At 45.4% G+C, this 20,855-nt stretch overlaps 1 protein-coding gene across 3 annotated transcripts; it reads right to left on the reverse strand.

Moving 5' to 3' along the window:
• Positions 1-4,978: 4,978 nt before the first annotated feature.
• On the reverse strand, positions 4,979-19,570 carry USP18 (ubiquitin specific peptidase 18). 3 transcript variants are annotated; one of them, XM_054221500.1, is made up of 12 exons: positions 19,359-19,570; positions 16,868-16,917; positions 16,435-16,622; positions 15,267-15,363; positions 13,839-13,984; positions 11,813-11,892; positions 10,836-10,982; positions 9,909-10,004; positions 8,708-8,878; positions 8,069-8,200; positions 7,564-7,613; positions 4,979-7,034 (listed from the first exon to the last, which is right to left on the reverse strand). In XM_054221500.1, exons 3-12 carry the CDS (start codon positions 16,601-16,603, stop codon positions 6,986-6,988), a joined length of 1,137 nt encoding a protein of 378 aa, XP_054077475.1. In that variant the 5' UTR covers positions 16,604-16,622; positions 16,868-16,917; positions 19,359-19,570; the 3' UTR covers positions 4,979-6,985. The 3 variants fall into 3 exon arrangements, with proteins under 3 accessions (XP_054077475.1, XP_054077485.1, XP_054077469.1); XM_054221510.1 differs by lacking the exon at positions 19,359-19,570 and adding an exon at positions 18,001-18,017; XM_054221494.1 differs by lacking the exon at positions 16,868-16,917 and having other exon boundaries at positions 19,359-19,568.
• Between the last annotated feature and the right edge of the window lie 1,285 nt (positions 19,571-20,855).

Here is a 20,855-nt window from a genome sequence, read left to right on the forward strand (position 1 = left end):
GCGTCGTCCCCTCCCAGCCGCCGCAGGCAAGGAGAGGCTACAGCCCCTTGCAAAAACTTTTTCAACAGGCTTTGCCCCTCCCTGCTGGCTGCGGACAAGGAAAACGTGGGCAGAAGTGCTATGATAAGCTAGAGAAGGCAGGGATTTTGCCTTCATCTCACCCTTCGAAGAATTTAAAAACTGATTGTGGGCTCCTCACATGAATTTGTTGAGTCAGTTTGTCATGCCAGTTACACATATTGCATTGACCGAGGTCACAGCTTTTTGTATACCTCACAGTCTCTGCTTTTCTGCAACAAAAGTGGTATTTGGGGAATCTGCACACACCCCAAGAACCATTTCTCATCTCACCTGTCTGCTCCTGAGCACATCACCAGAAGAAGCCACAAAACTGTTTGTCTCAGGAGGAGGCCTGGTTCTGGCCAGAGAGGAGGGATCATTGTTAAAAAAATTCCCAATACTTCTTCATCCCATCCATCATTGGACACAAAAGGAAAATCTTCACCATTGGAATAACCTCCTCAGGGAAGTGGTAGATTCCCTAACGTTGGACACTTTTAAGATTCAGCAGGACAGGGTGCTGGGCCATCTTGTCCAGACTGTGTTTTTACCAAGAAAGGTTGGACCAGATGATCCTCGAGATCCCTTCCAACCTGGTATTCCCTGATTCTGTGATCTCCACAGCACCAGGCACCCATATTATACATATCCCCTCTGCTGCCCCCATTGCAGCCTGTGGCTCTTGCTCCCAAGCTGCGGGACACAGGGACAACGCAGTCCTTCTAAGGAAGAGTTCCCCCACTCGAGAGAGGAGCTAAGAAATAAACAAAGCTTTGTCCTTTCAAGATCCACCGTGTTGTTAGCTCAGTGTAACTCCTCAAAATCAAAACTGCTTAATCTGCAAGGCTGATGGTCACTAATGGCACACTATGGCACGTTTGGATTTCCTGAAGCAGCCACTGTGTCATTTTCTGTACTTGCCCACTTTTCAGAAGCCAAGTGTCTTGTCCCTTGGTGCTGTCTTAGTGTTACTTTATGGCTTTTCCTGTTGGCATGCTGTCCTGCATTAGATTTTTTGCCATTCACCACTAAAAATCTTCTTCTTCAAAAACTGAACAGTTGTACAAGCCTCGGTAGGCATAACAGCCTATTCTGGAAAATCCAAAACCTCTCGTTTTTATGCAGAGAGGGTTTGACCCCAGCGTGGAGGCTCCCGTGTCCTGCCAGGAGGAGCTGGCACGCTGCCTGGTCTCAGAGCCCTGCCCAAAATATTGCCAGAACTCATTTTAAAGATATGGGTGGTAAGCATTTATTGTTTATCCAGCCATTAACGAAATCTTCCTTCCCTGTCATTTCTTTGCCTGTTACTGGCAAAACCAGCCCCAGGGTTTCAAGAGGCAGGGTCTCAAGTGCCCAGCGACTCGGGGCAGGTCACTTCGTTCAGGCGCTTTTTACTGCGTGCAGACCCGGTGTGCAGAATATACTCAACCTGAAAGCATAAAAACCTGTTGTTTTGAAGTTAACCCAGATAAAAGTCAACAAAGCTTGAGAGGCTGAGCATGAACACGCCTGGCGCTCCCAGAGCAGACACCCAAAGAGCCCCTGCAGGCCAGCATGCATCTATCAGGTGGCCACCCTGCTACTTCCTACAACAGGTCCCCAGTGGTACCAAACTCCTGTCCTCCAGCACCAGATTTCCTTCAGGACTTTATACCTTTTCACGTCCGGTAGTTCTCCTCTCATATGCTCATGTAGTTGCTCGCGCCTGTCTCAACCAGCAGCAGCCGCCAGCTGCCCACAGCCTGGCCTTTTCCGCATGGCTTCACACCGCAGACCTCCTCGCTGCTGCAGGACCTTCTCACTGCTCCATCCTACAGCCTGGTCTTTTCCCCAGCAGCTGGAGCCAGAGCTGGCTTTGGCCACCTCAACCCCACCTCCAAGGGTTTTAATTGAGGTTTGCAGATCACTGCAGCTTTAGGCCCAACCGGAGGAGAACGCCTGTGATTTTATTTTTGAGGTCAAAGAGATCAGTCCCCGTCTGGCTGAATTCTGCGACGGCAGCAAGGTTTAACCAGGGGTTGTGCTGCTCAGTGCCGCTGTGTGGAGATTTGATGCACTTATGTGTTTTTTCTCCTTATCTGTGAGAAAAATGGGTTACACAGAGGAGAGATATATATGATGACCACAGCTCTCTGCATCGTCCACCTGATGCCCTGGTCACAGTGACTGCTGAGCTACCTGTACAGCTTGTCTGCAACCAAGGATGGCAAGAAATTCACTCATTGCTCATTGCAGAAACTAATGTAGATTAATGACAGGCCGGCTTTCCAGAACAACTGTCGTGTCCCATGTCCCTCAGTGACACGTAGCCACCTCCCTAATGAGGGACTATCCCAGTTCCTCGACCTCTCTCCTCTGCCCATCACAAAGGCAGACATGGAGAGGGTTATCCCACTCGCTGCTCCGGCCATCCCTCACACAGCAAAGGACGTTTTCATACTGAATCAAACTGCATCCCAGTCACCAGGCTGAAATTTCAGTCATTAGTCTGTCATAGGAAAACAGTCATTAGCTCAGAGCACCTTTTCTTAAGCCTGTGTGAAGGTCTTCTTTCACTTTGCCTTTTTTAAGTCCTTGTTCGGTTTTTCACAGCACTTGCGAATTTATTTTTGTTTTAAATTTGGTTAGATTTAGCTCAGAAGCATTTCTCTTCCAGTTTCTTGACTTCACATATGTCAGAATTTATTTTTTTTCTATCAAGCTCTCTAAAGCATTGGTGACTCCTGGGCACATTTCCACAGGCAGATGCAAACAGCGCTGAGCCTGCCAACTTGAAGCTGGTAGAACATAAGCCAGCCACGTGGGAAACAGCACGGAGTCAGTGCTAAATAGCTCTCTTCTTAAAACTAATTGCTTCATAAAATACCTTCGAAAGGTTGTTTGAGGTTTCTGTTTGCACTTGCTGGGAAAGTGCTACTCGCCACTCACAGCTGCAAGCTGTGTTATCAGAAGAAATACCAGCATGGACCTTAGTGGCAAAGCCAATCCTGGCTTGACATGGCCAAAATTACCCTGGGAGAAGTATGGCCTCAGTCAGGGCAGGACCCGAAACTTGGCTTTAAGGACAGGAGACCCGTAAGACAAGGCCACCTGAAAAGCAGCGCTGTAGGAAACACCGGGGGCCAGCAAAGGGCCAGCGCTGACATCCAGGAGGGCAAAAACTGAAGCTGTCCCCAGGGCCAAAAAAGGCAGCGACTGCTGATGACCGGATCTGCTTAGGAAAGGTTAAACCTGCTGGAAGAAGATGTCTTTCATGACTTAAAACTACTGGCATTCCCTTGCAGGAACATCATCACAGGATTCGCTATTGGAACCTATCAGACACAACAGGTTATTGTGATCCACAAAATTATCAGTAAAGCCATTATTAAAATTAATAGTAATGCTAAGTCCTAATATGATTTACACATTTCATTGTAGTTTAGAGTAACCACAGTCACGTTTTTAAATCCGTACTAGAACAGGTGCTTTTTTGAAGGCCTTTTTTAAACGTAGAGCTCATGTTATCATTGGTATTTCCACAAAAATGCTGCATTAGTTGATAAGTGACTCCTGCAAATTAAAATGATACTGGGAAGTGAAGTATCTTTTACTTTCATGTGTAATTTTGCAATTTACAACATATTGAAGTTTTAGATATTATACATGTGTGTGATACAGATATTTATTACATATATATTTACCTTTTTCTCTGTGTTTCTTGAAGGTGGGGAATAACTGAATCTGAGGAGGAGTCTGTCAGAGATGAAGCAGAGAACGTGCATTTTGCTACTGCTCCTTCCCTGAAGACACGGTAATCTCAAACCAAACAAAAAACGGAAAGGAAGAGTTACCAGGCCCTACAGTAATCTCTCCACACGTGTACTCTTGGCTTTATCTGGCTTTCCAAAGCCCTCGCTCCCCGTGCTGGGCTTCACTCTCACTGTGGCTCAAACGCAGGACAAATAATCCTGACTACTTTGCAGCGTCTCGGCGGCAGAAAATTTTTTTCTGGCAGAAATGCAGGTGGTGCTTTTCTATAGCCAGCCCCTGGGCCAGGCGGGCTCCACGGTATAACCGGTCTCCATGTTATACCTGTGTACCAATACGCTAGCCCTGGATCCCCTGCACTCAGCCGAAAGTCGTCCTTGGGCAGTTTCTCCAGCGTACGGCTGCACTGTGCTGGGGACGCAGACGCAGCCAAGGTGACTTCTTGCAAAAGCAGCTGCGATCGGGCAGAATTTTTTGATCTATACGCGATGCAGTTTGCACACCTCCCATTCCTCCCATGGTCCATCTGGATCTGGAAGCAAAACCTGACAATAAACCCATTGTGTTTCCAGCACAAGGGCTGAGTGCCCAGAGAAGGTTTAGCCTCATTTCCTCACCTGTTGGAGATAAAGATTAACAGTAGCCCTAGCCCCAGTACTTAATTTGAGCGTACTTTGACATACATTCAAGCATAATTTGAGCTGGGATTGTTCAGCCTGGAGAAAAGGAGGCTGAGGGGAGACCTTATCGCTCTCTACAACTACCTGAAAGGAGGCTGTAGAAAGGTGGGGGTTGGTCTCTTCTCCCAAGTAACAGGCAATAGGACAAGAGGAAACGGCCTCAAGTTGTGCCAAGAGAGGTTGAGACTGGATATTAGGAAAAATTTTTTACACTGAAAGGGTTATTAAGCATTGGAACAGGCTGCCCAGGGAAGTGGTTAAATCACCATCCCTGGCGGTATTTAAAAGACAGGTAGACATAGTGCTTAGACATATGGTTCAGTGATGGTTTTTGTCAGAGTTAGGTTGGTGGTTGGACTAAGTGATCTGAAAGGCCCCTTCTAACCTAGGCGATGCTATGATTCATACAACCCCGTGCATGTGGCCTGTGGCCTCCCCCCTGCATTTGTGGTGTTTTGGAAAAACATGCCGAGAATAATCCACAAGACTTATTTTCTAGGAAATTTATTTTATTCAAATACCATTTTATTCAAAACAAGACACTGATTACTTTTCATTAAGATACTGACTGAAAAGATTCTTAATATATCTCAGCAATTGCTTCCACGTTGGGTGATATACCTGGAAGGTTATGACACATTTAAGGCGTTTTTCATAAGCACAGCTTGTTTTTAAATTTCCAGTTATATCAAATTAGGAGTGTCTCATCAGTCTCTTAACCCATTAACTTCTCAATTTCTGGAACGGCACTGTCTTTCAGCTACTTCACATATGCAAAGCGCTGGATAAAGCGGACAGGAACGTGGTTTTCTTACTCACCCATTGCAAGGTGCTTAGTTTAACGCATTCCCAAAGGCAAATAGGCTGAAAATTCCTCATCCTGGTGACAAACAATACACTGGGATATTATTGGTTTTTTAACGCAGAGTGAACAGTACAAATACATGAGAGCTGAACAGAATAATGGGCCTTGCTAGTACAGTGAAATAAATACCTGCTAGTTCATAAAAATGTAATTTCACAGCTATGCTCCAAGATTTCTCAATTCACCTTCCACACACCAACAGAAAGTGGACATGATTTGAGAACTTCATCACCATTATCGAAATAAAATTAAGTTATATATATAGATGCTATTATAATTAAATTAGTAATTTTTAAGTGTGCTCAGTCCCAAAAAGTTAGCACCCTTGTAAAGATACAGTCAAAGAATACGTTAGGCTAGAAGGTACTTTTAGATCTCCAACTACTGGAGATCTAAATCACTGATCCTTTCACAGACTGTGGTACGTCCAGAATTACCACAATGAATGCTTTAAAAGCATCACAACCACTGCTTTTAACTTTCCTCACAGCTGAGTCTTGTGATGAGCTTTTAGAACACTCTTCTTCGGATTGTCATGTTACCAACCTTCCTTTCTAGCTCTCTCTACATTTTCCCTCCAGCTGTGCGGTCCTGCCATGGGAGCACAGGCTGAACCAACAGCACAGAGTGACAGGACTCAACAGGAGATTTAAAAATTACTCACTTTCTTTATAAAATTGATCTCTCCAGAACACTTTCAGCTTGAGGGACGTTTCCACTCCGTGGGTAGAGAAGGAAGGGAGAAAGCAAGAAAATTCCAGCTGGCAACCAGCTGAAAATCCCGTGAGTTCAAGCACATCAAGGCATCTCACTTCTCCTCCCATCACTGTGTATGGATACCATTGTGAAAAATCACTACCTAGCTTCAGAATCTCTGTTACTCTGAATATTTTCCTCTATACAGGAAAGAAAATGCACATAAATGCCTGATAAGCATGCTAAAACAATAATCGTCTGCATAAATACATACAAACTCATCGTGTAAATCGGAACTACTACAAGAGCTCCTGATTTAAAAACACCTCTTTATGCTGACACCAAGTTTCAAACACATCTCAAGCCCTGCAGTGATCCACTCTCAGGAAGGTGTTAAGGAGTAAACATCACTGGCACATGTGTCATAAGAGTTCTCATCTTTGTTCCAGCTGTTTCTCAAGACTTTTGGGGTGCCCTGCCCAGCTTGCCAGCATCTAACACGGTGCTAAAAGGACAAAGTAGGCCTCAAGCTCTTATGGTCTTACTGGTGAGGTACAACTATCACAGCTCTTCAGCCACACCACATGGCTCCCTGGAACATCACGCAGGCTTTAAAGCCAAATGCCTGCCCTGTACTGGAATCTAGGCATCAACATTAAAGAAACTGGTAAGTCAGCAGAGACAGGGACTAACACCACTGTCTTTTAAGAGGAAATGAACATATAGAATCACATAAATACCAAAATATATGAAAGAAAGAGTTCTCTAGCTGAGTCTCTCCTGCACTTTTTTCATAAATAAATGTGAAGGCAGAGGTTGCTGACAGAGTGCAGAATGTCTTCTGGAACATTTGTAGACGTCCACACTGGCACAGAGCTGCTGAGTTCCACAGATAACACACAGCTTCCCAAGACTTCTGATACTCCTGGTAAGGCTACTTAGGGCATTTTTTCATGTAAATCAAGAGATAGGCCGTTTCTGTCCTGTGGAAGCAAAGAAAAAGCAAAACAAGATGTATGTTTGAAGATCTAGGTTGCGAGTAACATCCTAGGTTTGCTGCTGCTCAGCTTTTTGAGGTTTAGGTCAACTGAACTGGCCCTCTCCAGTTCCTGATGCAGAATATAAAGCTGACCCCTCGCAGTGCTATAGCTTATAGAAAGGATTATCTCTCTTCATGACTCATTTTCTTATCATGCATCAAAACAAAAACCATGGAGGAATCCTGACTGACGTACCTGATTTAGTCAGGATATAGGGTCCAAGCAGCAATCACGAGTAACAAGACCACTCCTGCAGTCCCACTTGTGACTACTCAGTAATCCTGCAGGATCCCCGAATAGTCATATACGGTCACACCAGAGTAACCAGAACACAATCCTCTTCTACTCTCCTGCATGCCCTGTACAACCCAGGCGATATGCAGTTCAAACCATTTGCCTTGTCTCTCTTTGCTACCCTCATTCCAAACCCCAGAGCAGCATTAGGTAAAAACAGAGAGATGTGTTTGCTTACCAGTTGAGGTTGGAATGTCCATAGGTGCATTTAACATCATCCCACGATACCTAGAGAAGAAAAACACACAAGAGGAGGCTGGTAAAAACTCTCTGAGAAATGGACACATTGTGATACCAGCACACCGATTCTAAGAGTGGTGTAAGTGGTACTTCCAGGAACTAAGTACATTTTTATAAACTGTTTTAATGCTTTTACCCTCCGAGGAAAAACAGTTCCTTTCCCTCTTCTGGGCACTTATATTAAACAGATCTAGAGTACATAAAGTAGGGTATACAGCCAACGGCTGCTTCCGCAAACCAGAACCTGAGGCCTTGTTTGGTACAGAAGCTAGAGCTGTTTCGTCCTCAGCTCAGAGTATGCTGTGGCAGAGGAATGACGTGCACAAAGCTCTACAGCTTCAGTTGTCTTCCGTGGTTCTCTTTAATCAGCAGTCAATTAGACTGAATGAAATCTGGAGGAGTGTCCAGGAAGCTACAAAAGAAATGCGGATTTGTCTCCTCACCTGGCAAACCTGAGAATCATTGAAGCAATACCATTTACATTCTGTGAGGCTTCGAATATAGGCACAGTAGTGTCCACAACTAGTTGATCCTGAATGAGCAACAACAGCAAAAAGCTCATACTGCCAGGAAGCCTGTGAAGAACCACAAAAAGTAAGTTTCAGCGCAGCAATTCTCATTTGCCATTGACTGAAGAGAAGCAGCAGCCAGGACATCAAGAATATGCGTTTCATAAGGAAAAAGGAGAAAGATCAGATCGGCCTTGAGGATCCTACCTTTTTTGCTCTTATCCTCAGAGTTTTGCCTGCCAGCTATGGGCTGGCGGCCTCCTTGGAGATCACAGGACTGTTTTGGGGTTTTTTTTTTGGTAAAGCCTGTGTTTTGTCCTTATAGCAGAAGGCTCCAGTTATGGTGCCTTTGGTGATTTAATCTGAGCACAGAAATGTGAATAATGCCTGAACCAGTTAAAACCATGAGATGCGAGACAACACCAGGCACAGGTAAAGCCTGAGACATACATTTTTAAGGCAGGTGCTTTGAACTGAGGCAAGTACTGGTATGATCTCTTAAGTTTTTATGACACTTGAGCAGAGGGGAGAAGAAAATCTCCATTTTTAAACAGGACATTAGGAGTATCTCACCTTTTCATTGTCATCTGCTTGGCACTGATTTTCTGTCAAGATTGCATTGAAATCAAGGTCTTGTGGGAATGGCAGATAGTGACTAAGCTTGTGAACATAGGATGATTCTCCGAAGCAGAAGCGCTTTAGGTGTATGGTCAGAGTCTGTGGTAGATGGACTAGCTTCATGCTCTGTAAAGCAATAAATAATGCAATTGAAAACTAAGGAACAAACCCTGGGGAGGTGAGGTGGAAACAGCCATTGCCACCCAGTGAATGTAGCAGGGAGAGCAGTCAGTGCTACAGTCAATGACTGCCAATTCCACCAGACAGCAGATGCCAAATGTTTATAGCTCATCCGCACACAAGACACATACACATGACGGAGCTGTGAGAACCAAGTTTCTCAACTTAGGTGTGATCAGCACCAAGATGTGGGTGCCTCATGGGCTTGCTTCGTTTCTCATCTGCTTTCTTAACCCTAGGTTGGTAGCATCAGGTAGGTGAGGAGAGGCAAGCCAACCTCCTTGCGACATGTGGCCGCTAGAGAACGCCAAACTGACAGCTCACTGCTTCCAGCACTGTCTGTTGATATTGCTGCTGGTGCCGTGGACTGCCACCAAGATATATGGATGCATTGTAGCCTCGGAGCTGGGCCACTGGTGAAAATGTTGTAGAAAGTCCCCTCCAAGCCTTGAGCTGCAGCAGTCTCCCTCACACATCTCTCTCTTCAATGCATTTGCCTCTTCATGAAACAGCTAATTCATTGTCTGGCAGAGACCAATACAGTAAAAAATGGGGAGCCCAGCAGAGAGCCAGGAAGAAAGGAAGTCACCCTACAGTATCCTACTTTTATGTGTGTGCACAGCTCCAGCAACGTATTCTTGTCTATCCCTGGAGCTACGCAGTGGAGTAAAGCCCCACAGTGGAAACACAACACAAACCAACAGAAACTTTTCCACTGGTACAAAAACGCTACATCCCTCCATGACTTACATTAAAACCCAGGAAAGCATTCTTTTGTTGCTAGAGCTACATCTACACCAGGGATCTTCCTAACAGGAAAGATGCATGTGGTTTATACCTAACTGACATTGCAGTGCTGACAAGTCTTTGGTGATCTCCTCTTACACTGATATGGTTGAGTCCTTTCCCCAGCCTTCCCAGTCCCAAAGGGAGTTCTGGGTATAAGAGACAAATGGGGAACTAATTCTCTGATTACCTGCAGAAAAGGTGTTTTCCTTCCACACTGTTCACAGAAACACATGTTGTGATCCGTCAACTCTTCTGGACGGAAAAAGTATTGCAGACAGTCCTCCTAAGAAGACAGATGAGATTTCTTTCAACTGAATTCCTTCAGTTTCTATTTCTACTTTGTTTCACAGGGTACGAGCAAACAGCAAAGCTACAGAAGGCATATTTTACTCAAAGGACAGAAGAGTGCCTAGCAGCTTAAAAAAAGGTACCCCATTTTTCCTAGCTGCTGCTGTGATTACATTAGTTGAAAAAAAAAAACAAAAATAGAGTACCACATTTTCCATAAACAAAGATGTTGATGCATAAGTGTCTTTTATATCTACTTCAAAGCCTGAGAGGTTCCTTTAGGCTGAAGCAGTATAAAGTGGTCAGAGAATAAATAAGGTCCAATGGTCCAGGGTCACCCAAAAAATCCACTGTCTTCTTGTGGCAGCACCTACATAGCCACCATCACTGCTGTATCTGGATATCAAACAGCAGTACTGATTTAAAAGTAAAAGAACACTGCACCGGGCAAATGTAGTGTGTCTGGCCAGGCATCACCCAGGGCACCCCACTGTGGTATCTAAGGTCTCACATACACACATCACTGGGTAGTATCAGTCTTTGAGTCTTACAGGGTATTATAGTCCTTTTAGAAAGGTGATTCAAGGACTTTATTTTCGATCCCCCAAATCAAACTTTTTTTTTTTTTTTTTGAGAAATTTAGAAGCCCTCAAAACAAAGAAGAAATGTGAACAAGAAAGGATCACCTCAAAGCCCCAGACACCCTGCAGAGATTCTTGCAGAGATTCAAGACGAGTCCCAGGAGACATCAGTGCTGCAAGAAGGCTCCCACAGTTAACAGAGGGGAATCTTCTTCCTAAGGAAACAGTGCTGCCACTGAACTTACCAGAGTCTTCAGCACGCAAGAATCAGCATCCAACATTGGGAGTGGAAGGGTTAACATCTTGCTCTTCCTCTTTGTTTCAAGAGAGCATTTCTGACAAGCCAGGTGCTCCTGTACACAGATAGTGTACAAAGAACTCAGCTCTTCAACCTGGAGAGGTAAGAAAAGGCCAAAACAAGGTTTATGAAAAACACAGCTGAGGTATTTCCCTCTGTGGGTAGGAAAGCCCATGCGGACATGTTACTTCACGCAATGTTATTGCTTTAAGGCTTGAACCCAAACCTGACATTGACTTATGTGGACAGGGCACTTTCCACCATATAAAGAAGAACAACTCCTTCCCCTCATCCCCTAGCAGAGGGGAAAGACACAGCCTATAACAAGATCATAAAGTTAAATGTCAGCTTTGATGCAGAATTTTATTGGGTTTTTTTGAAACTGCAACAGAAACCTGTCTTCTATATGAATAAAACTATGACAGTGTGTGAGGAAGAGTCACCTTCCTCCTACCTTACACAGCTTCCCTGGGAGGAACTGTCATATACATAACATACTAACAGTGACTAATTATAATGAAATGCACGCGGCTGGCTTCAAAGAACAGAGGAGCTGTGTCAAGACATGCCAATAAATGCTTAAAGAAATTTGGGGGGAAAAGGAAATGCAAGGTAACTAAATTCAGTGTTGCAAGAAGATCAATCTTTTTGTTATTAATCAACTTTCCCATTAGAACGGAGATCCCGGCATGCCCTAAAACTAGGATGAACAAAAGAAATTAGGGTGAACAAAACATTGAAGCCTATGAAATCAAGATTCCCTCTCCCACTTGAAAGACGCAAGGAAAGATCCAAATAGGGGATAATTTTAAGACTTTCATTTAGGACAATTGTCAGTGAATGGGTTTCTTCTTCAAGAAGCAGAGGAAACCATACACAACAAGGGCCAAAGGACCTGGTATTCATTTCAGTGACCGTCCTTACCAGCTCTGGCTTTTTCATCTGATCCTTTATCAAGTTCCAGAGAGTCAGAAAGAGCTGGGCAGCATCATGCTGCACAAACACTGGACAAACAGAAAACACAGTCTCCATCAGCATTATAAACAGCACCAAGCACAGATATCCCATAGTTGGCAAAGGGAGATTTATTGTCCCCCATTAGCCCAGCCTCTTGTTCCCTTGCCGCTCCCTGCCAGGGTCAGAGCTTAGACTGGAGAGGAGCCCGCAATGTCTCCATGTCACCTGAGCAGGCAATGGGAAAAGATGGTAGGGCTTGAGTGCCCCATGGTACAACCCAGTGCAAAAGTCTTGTCCTTGTCACCGGATGCAGGACCAAGAGTTTACCTAATACCTACTGAAGGACAGGGCTCAGACATATCATTGAGTTGAAGGTTGCATTCCATAAAATCATAGAATTGTTTGGGTTGGAAGGGACCTTAAAGATCATTTATTTGAGTCCTTCTTAGAAACAGAACAAGGAAGATTCCATTCTCTTTTTCACCTTCGTTACTCCACAGACTTGTCTCCTCCATCCCCTCGCTAAGGCTATAACACTCCTGAGTGCAAAGATAAAAATGATAGGGAGGCCTATCTGTATGTCTCATCCACAGAATGGTATAAACCCCTTCATCCCTACAAGCATACAGTTACAGCACAGGATGCCAAGGATAATGTAGTAACAGTATGCTTTGGCTTTCCACTCTGGCTAAACTGGCATATTAAGAAACCTAAGGTAGTCGGATAAGCTCAGTGCACAGCTCACTTAGAATGGCTAAGCGGAGAATTGCTTCAAAATTGAACTTAGGGGGGAAAAAAAAATATCCGCATCTTTGAATGCAAAGAACTGGTGTTCTCAGCCCATGATGAGCTCAACATTTAGGAATGGGGCAAAAACTACACATCGTTTAGCAAAATCTTGGTATTTCTGGACTACCACTAAACTTGATCATAGGTGAAACAAATTTTGTGGAATAATCCAACACCCTGAGGTGGAAGTGCTTTCAACTTCCCTGCAAGTCTGCAGATACTGACTTCAGCTGGGTTCTAGTAAGATTACAGACATCCCTGACTAAATGAAGCTCAGAAAATATACCTTTCCTCATGTCTAATACCACATCTGTGATCCAGGTAAAGCATCACTTGCTGGGATATAGGACTTTATGAAGCACACCTGAATTTTAAAGCAAGGTGGGAAACTGTCAAGCTTTAAAAACCTCTTTTTGGGCATCTCTCTTCAATTGGAAGAGAGAAGGCAGAATGCAGAGCCAGTCAGTCTCAGGGGGAAAAATAACGCAAACAGAAATATTCAGGTTATCTCATGTTCCTCCTTAATAGATGTCTGGGCTGGCTACCATCTGCCTCTTCCAGTGCTGTCCTGGTTTGGCTTTGAGATTATAAAGATTTGGATATACCATGTGTATTTGTACACATAAAGAGAGCCCCAGCATCTCATTGTCACTGGTCACTCATGCATTTAACAATCTCTGCCCTTTGGGACCCTACCTAGGTGGGAGGTTAAACCAGCAAATTCTTCTCTCTGCCCTTATAACAAGGAACAGGAAGGATATTGCTTCTGTCCTTGGAGATCTGGGTTGAACTCAGTACCTTTTCCACGTGATCCCTTCCTTCTAATAAGAAATAGCAGCTGTTTCACTATTATCATACCAGTATAGCAAGACAGATCAAGCTGTAAGCTGTCCTCTCTCTGCCCTGCATAGCTCTTTCCCTCTGGCCAGTATTAGTGGCTGAGTCTTCTAGCAGTCTGATAGTCTTCCCACCCTTTGGACATCAGCAAGGATACCCAAGCAGGGGCTTTTTTTCGCCTCCGTGTCACAAGTAAGACAGCGTCTCACTCACAACTGAGAGGCAGCTATAAAGAGCACTACATCACCGTGTACCCAACTCCTCACTTTTCTGAATCTCTGAATGAGAGTCTGCACTGCTTGTTAGTGCTTGATAATTAACATCTCTGGTCTGCAGACAGAGGTGGGCAGGAGGCGGCACTGCTTACATTTCACTCTGTATACAGAAAGACAGCGAGCGAGGGGTATGGGAAAAACTGCTTTCTGCTTGCCACACTGCATCTCCTCCAACAGCAGGAGCATCTGGTACGGGACATTCCTATTCTTCTGCCCAGCACGTGGTGGCACTGTCATTCTATAAAGAAAAGAAGCAACATTAATGGTAATCAAGCAGTAAAATGGAGAAATATTAGATATCACACCTGAAGGAGTGGAGGTGGATAGCACAGAGCAACTCAAGAGGAATCAGAATGGGCACATTTTCAGCAAAAAGAAGGAAAAAGGGGAAGCAGACACCTGCACTGGCTCATCCCACAGTGCAGGCTGACAGTTCTAAAGCAAAAGGCCACAATTTTAAGTTGGCTTGTTTCTGCATAAGGGGCAAACCAAGCAGGACCTGAAGTGCTTCCTGAACTCTAGAAACAACATTAGTTACAGCAATTTCAAAGCTGTTCTTGTCTCCCACCTGGTCATGCCTTCTTCTCAACATACCCTCAAAATTTCATGGGCACATGTATCGTAATGCTTGTGTTTCAACTATATGCCAACTGGAAAGCTCTTTATCGTCCCTAAGTTTATTGCAGTCGACAGGCTTTTCTAAGTCTTTCTTCAAATAACAATGGTAACCTATTGTCTACATTATTTAGCTTTGCCCATTTGTGACGCTTCTCCTCTCTGCATGTCTGCAACGTGCCTTCTTCCTCCCCTGCACCCTGGTGACCGTGTAAGAAATTTGGAAAACAGAGGACTGAACAGGAATGATCCGCTTAGATGATTAAAGCTGCAGTGAACTGAGTAAACTGAAAATAAATCAAACTAGCTATTAGTGTGGTTGGTAGGGAGGCAGAAGCCCAAATCCACCTCACAAAAAGAAGCAGAGCGCCCAGGCAAGCAAAGCAAAATAACACTATGTATTCGCTATCTGCAACAACACTTATTCTTCTCTATCAGGTGCTAGCCAGGACAATCAAGGGCCAGAGGCCACGGATCACAATATGTTTTTGTTTATATGCTTAAAGTTACAAAATTAATAGTGGATATGGTTACACATGACACATCCTTTAGCTATAATGGCCCGTGAGTATACCTGTAATAAAATCATATCCTGTTATGGAAAAGAGAGGTGCCACAACAGAGATACAAGTCATAAAGATGCAGTTCAGGACTGCAGCTTACTGGTGTGCAAATGGCACATGAATCAGAGATGACTAACAAGTCAGAACACTGCAACTTCTACCTTTGCAGGCCCCAGTCTGCATATATCAGAGACAACAAGGCAGTGACCTTACTGAGTGAGCTGAAAGCACCTTGCTAGCACCTTGACGATCCAAGCCTTCGAATGTGCAACTCATATGAAAAAGGAGAGAAGACAACAGAGCAACAATGGAAGTATCTCAGATAGTTCAAATAGGTGGTACCTTCGAAGTATCCCTGTGAAGTGTATATTCATGAGGAACACTTGGAGCAGAGAGTTCAGACAGCAGCTCTGTCCAACGTTGTACAGTCCAATAGCTCCTGTAGGCACAGAAAAAGAGGACGTGAAGCCTGGAAATAGGTACAAGAAAAGAAACTGAAAATTATTTGGAAGTGGCAAACTCCTCTTGCACGTATTCAGCCATTCAGTGCGTAGGCCCAGGACCTTGATTAGATCTGAGAAAGCGTTCAATCTATTCTTACGTTCCTCAAGCAAATAGCATTTATTTTCATTTCGCAACTGACAGGAAAAATCCAAGTAAATCTGGATTATGATACTCAGATGTCCCCCAGTTCCTGTATTTTCAGTCCTCTCATAACACACCTAAACATAAAATAAAAAAAAAAACAGAAGTCAAAGGCTGGCTGTATGAGGATTTTTATTCAGCCATTTATACAGCCAGGCCTAGTAACAAAATGAAGAGCTACACGTGGGATCACATGCTAGCTGTCCACCACACAGGCTTCAAATTTCCCTTTCAGCCTACCTATGGTATTCTTTGTCTCAGTTTCAAAGAAAGGAACTAGCCTGAGAGAAGTGGAAGAAGCGAGTCACAGCTGTTCGCACTGCATATAAAAAAAATGGCATATTCTGTGCTCCAAAGTGGTGTAAGTAATCACGGTCAGAAATTACAAGTTTTTCTTCTGAAGTCAAAGGGAGAGAGGACGTGGAATAGAAACTCAGAACAACTCAGAAATGCATACAGTCGCTGGTAAGGGTGAGGTATAACTGGAATAGAACAGTATGCACACCTGAAATACTGATGACAGCTTTTGAGAGACCAATCTAGTGATGCAGCAGAGTAGCTAGGGCCTAGCTCATGGTTTAGCAAACCCAGAAGCAATGCTGGCTGTGCTTGGAAAGACACAGGGCTAGCATCTATACCTTTTCAGCTGCAATGGCCACTTTGAGGACTTAAAAGGGGAAAAAGCCCTGAGATCCTCATGTAATCCCTTCCCCAAACCCCAAAACTGTTACTTGGCAGGGCAAAGTGAGAATCATATGTATATTCCTCAGTGAAGAGGTAAAGAATAGGAGAAAATCAAGCCTAAGGACAGAGAATGGAACAGCACAGAAAAAAGGAGAGTGAAGAACAGACAAAATATTATTACCATTTTTTAAATCTGCCACACCAAAGACTGATGTTAGCCTCTGGTCTTTTGCCTTCGGCCCTTCAGCTTCATCTTTATTATTTTGTACTTCTGTTGCTGCCTTCATGGTCTCACTTAGTGCCAGCTCTAGCTTCTTGCTTCTTTCTTGACGTCCACTTTTTTGTCCCATCAACAATATTGTACAAAGACTGCAGAAAGACACAGAAAGATCAGTAAGACAGGGAGCACCCAGAAATACAGGATTTGTCTTTATATTTGATATTTTCATTATGAACAAACTGGAATGTCAATAAAACTAGTAAGACTGCTGTGACCAGCATTTGGTATATTTCACTTAACATGGGCATTGTAGGTGTGACAGCTATTGGCAAGGTAACAGACACGGAGGGCAATTGCTCATCCTGTCTTCCTTTTTGTGGCTAAATAAACGAACCTTTGATTCCACAGAAACAGCTCCGCCTAGCCAGGGAACTCCAGATATCCCTGTTAAGAAGACTTGGTAAATAACATGATTAAAATTGTCCAAACGGCATATGTTGCCAAAGTCCTCTGTTTAGTAAAAGTAATGCTTTATCACCCAAAGTATCCCAAGGGTTCAAAAGGGCAAATTTCACCTTCTCTAGCCTTTTGAGCTGATAAGCATTTGTTTGTTTTCTGTACTGGGCCCTCTGCATTGTTTTTAAGCAACTTAGTCACAGCTCTACTATACCACTTTGGACTAATTTTTAAAGGCATTTAAGCACCTAAATATCAGCTTCTTTTTATGCTCCTTCAAAGTAACTCTTTAAGCAAGAGAACCATTATAATGCCTTGATTTTCAAGGGAGTATTGAACAGACCATTACTCTGACAGACTCTTATGACTCAGCTGCTGGCTCTTTAAATAAAAGCTTTTAAAAAATCACCAAAGTAAAAATATGCAAGCAAAACAATGTGACAAGTGCTCCAATGCAATTACACAAAATTGAACCCTTTTAAAAGCCCACCTCCAACAGGAAGGCAGAATCAGAAAAAAAGGATGTGCTTAGGGATGTATTCACAAGAGGAAAAAAAACAGAAAGCAAATGCTCAGAAATCATTATTTTACAAATATTAAACAGCATGTTAAATGAACCCAAGGCCAAGTGCCGAAAGAATGAAGAAAAGCTACCAAGAAAGGGAAATAATAAAAAAAAAAAATCACAAATAGAAAATCTTTGCTTTACAAGCCTGTTATTTTTCAGGTTAACTCTGCCTAATAATGTCAAATATCAAAGTTTCTGCAGAATTTCTCAGGCAGGGAAACTAGAAATGTATTCCCCCCCCAAGTATATTTTTTCCCAACTGTACTTTCGATTCTTTACTTTTCAAGATTACTTTTGAACTCAAAGCGTCATAGACTCGGATTCACTAAACGCTGTCAAATTTGCTGAGGAGTTTTATTCAGAAAAAAAAAATAAACTCAGACATTCAAAGACAGATACAAGAATATTGCTTTTTATATCCAAACCCAGTGATTAGAACAGCTATGCAGGAAAAGAGAAATCAGGCTCTATTTCTTCCTCAGCAAAATGCGGTCCGAACTCACCGTGCCTCTCGCCCTGGAAATGATTTAACCAGGCATTCAGGTTTCTGAAAGCCCAGCTGGAGCAGGAGCCCATCGTTGCTTGTACAGTGAGAGCCACTGGGCTTTAGCTGGTGTAACGTCAGCCAGCAGGTAAGTAATGCGCACAGCCACCCGGGATGCCAAAGGAGACAGAAAGCAGGGAGAGAGGCAGAGTAGAGGTAGCTAAACAACAGCTAGGGATGTACTGGGAATGAGGGGAACTTGCAAGACACAGCTTTGGGGAGGAGATGTAGGATTAAGGGTGGGATGAAAGAGCAAGCTCAGGGCTACAAGGCTTCAGGTGACTTGAGAAGTGGGTAGAAAGATATTGCGCAGGAAGGTGCAGGGGGATACAGACATGGGAGGATTTGGGTCTCCGGTTTGATGAGGCTCTGCCCAGGCACTACTGGCAGGAACCCTGACACAGGAACAGGGACGCAAACAAAACTTCCCAACCCGTGCACAGAACTGCCCCATTTCGGCTATCAGAAATACAGCGTTCCTAAGGTTTGCACTTGACCTTTCTTTCCCTGCGAAAAAAAAACTGGTGAGGGAGCATAGGAATTGAGAAGCAGGCTCCCTTCTTGCCCCTGATTTCTTCTCTCTCACCGGAGGAGCAGGGTCGCTTCTTGGTTTCCTTTGCAGGTCATGGGCGGCACTCGGTGCTGCTCCCTCAGCGCAGGTGCCTTGGCCGAGCCAAGCGACCGTGCGGCAAGTTCCAGGCAGAGAAGAGGTAGCGGCGATACCCTCCCCGTAACTCCTGCCCTGTAACCAGCTAGCCCCCTCGCTTGCCCTCCCTCAGCAAGCCCCGGGGCCTCCCGTTCACCCTGCCCTGCTCCACAGCCCGTCTGCCCAACCAAGGCACCGGCCTCTCACGACAAACCCCCAGCCGTCCCTTCACACCCCTGTACCACAAGCCCCCGAAGCTGCCCTCCGACTGAGGAGGGCCACCAGCTCCCTGCGCCTTCTCGTCTCTTCCCCACCACCCTCGCTCCTTTCCCTTCACGGGTATCCTGGGGGAGCAATCAGCCAGGGATATGGTGCTGGGGCAGGAGGGGGGCTGCGAGCCAGCAGCCCCGGGGGAGAAGGTAGCAGCCTCGAGGCGCTCCCCGAAAGGGCTGCCGCAGGGACGCGTGCCCTTCACCTCCACACTTTCCTCGGATGCAACCGAAACAAGACATCTCACTTCACCGTCAAACTACGTGTTTATTCTGCTCCTTTTTCTTCCCTCTCTTCCCCCCCCCCCCCCCCCCGCCGCACTGTGGCTCTGGCTTGTCCTATTCTGACAAACAGGAAAAAAAAAAAAAAAAAGCGGGGGGGGGGGGGGGGGGGTGTCTTACCAATTCCCGCAGCACCCGGAGCGCTTCGAGCCTCGGCGGCAGGCACTCGGGACACCACGTCTACCCGCACAGAGGCACCCCTGCGGAGCTCCTCAGTCTGGCCGGCCGGCCCGCCCAGCCGCTGCCAGCCGAGGAGGTGCTGCAGGGCGGATCGGCGCTCGCTCTGCCTCGCCGGTCTCGTCAGAGGGCAGCAGCGGCAGCTCCCGCTCCGCCTTTTAGTTTTCATTTCCCGCTCCGCCCGAGCGCAGGGACAGAAAGCGAAACTCGGCTCCGTCGCCGTGGGCGGCCGCTCCGCCTCACGCCGCGCCGACCCCCGCCGCTGCCGGCGTGGCGGCGCCTCAGGGCAGAGCGACTCGGCGGGGAGGGGTAGAAGAGCGGCCTAGGTGCCATTAGCCCCCCTTTTTATGCTGAGGGGCTGCCCGCTCGTCTCTGAGGCCACAGGCCCGGGCTGAACTCCACAAACACCCGGGATTGTAATTAGTGCGGCGCCCAAATTATGATTTGGTGTGATCTGTGCTGCTTGCTTAGCTCGATTTAGCGCGAGTAGCTAGATTTGCTGAAACCTTTAGGCGGTGAGAAAGCCATTCTTCTCAGTACTTTTACTAGCAGGTGATGTTGTTTAATCTTTTAGCATGGGAAAGTACTAATGGTTTGGTAGTGTTTCTCTCAAGTCCAGAACTTTTCACAGAATCACAGAATGGTAGGGGTTGGAAGGGACCTCTGGGGATCATCTAGTCCAAGCCCCCTGCCAGAGCAGGGTCACCTAGGGCAGGTTGCACAGGAACGCGTCCAGGCAGGTTTTGAATGTCTCCAGAGAAGCAGACTCCACCACCTCTCTGGGCAGCCTGTTCCAGTGCTCTGTCACCCTCAAAGAAGTTTTTCTTCCTGTTCAGATGGAATTTCCTGTGTTCCAATTTGTGCCCATTGCCCTTTGTCCTGTCACTAGGCATCACTGATTTGGTTCCCCATGTTCTGCCAACAAGGACAGGTGCAGAAGGGATGAAAACCAGAAGATACAGAGGCTCCAACCCTTGACCTAAGCTGCAAATCAAGAAGATAAGAGCCTGTCCTGTCTGCCTGGACACGGAAAAAGAATCCAATTAGGTGTTAGAAGACCCTAAACCAAAAATCACCATTAGACTAAAAGACACGTGGACGGTGCGTGAAGGGCGGGTGTATGGATCACAAGGGTATAATTGCCCAGAGATTTCTTTGTTCAGGGTCCCTCTCTTTGGAGGCACCCAGCCCAAGCTGTTCTTGCCTGCTATACCTTTCAATTAAATGAATTAATTATTTTACGAAATCTGACTCCTGAGACTCTGCTGCAGGAAACCCAGCGTTAAGCCTGAAGAAGGAGGATGTGACACCATGAACAGTGTGTGAATGCTTGGGCAGTGGCTTCTCGTTTAACAGCCACCCCACTGGCGGAAGGCAGCAGCCCCCTCTGTCTGTGCCCCCCCCCCCCCCCCCCGGCTCCAACGCCTCCAACTGGTTCAG

This window comes from Rissa tridactyla, chromosome 1, assembly GCF_028500815.1.
Source record: "Rissa tridactyla isolate bRisTri1 chromosome 1, bRisTri1.patW.cur.20221130, whole genome shotgun sequence".
Taxonomy (NCBI): domain Eukaryota; kingdom Metazoa; phylum Chordata; class Aves; order Charadriiformes; family Laridae; genus Rissa; species Rissa tridactyla.

Bases quoted from the DNA above. Each gene is read 5' to 3' on its own strand.
- USP18 (XM_054221500.1), bottom strand. From the start codon at position 16,603: ATGGGACAAAAAAGTGGACGTCAAGAAAGAAGCAAGAAGCTAGAGCTG. The intron at 11,893-13,838 runs GTAAGCAGTGCC...CTGTTTGTCCAG, and splicing joins TTCTGTATACAGAGTGAAAT to TGTTTGTGCAGCATGATGCT. The intron at 10,983-11,812 runs GTAAGGACGGTC...TTACCTCTCCAG, and splicing joins AGATGAAAAAGCCAGAGCTG to GTTGAAGAGCTGAGTTCTTT.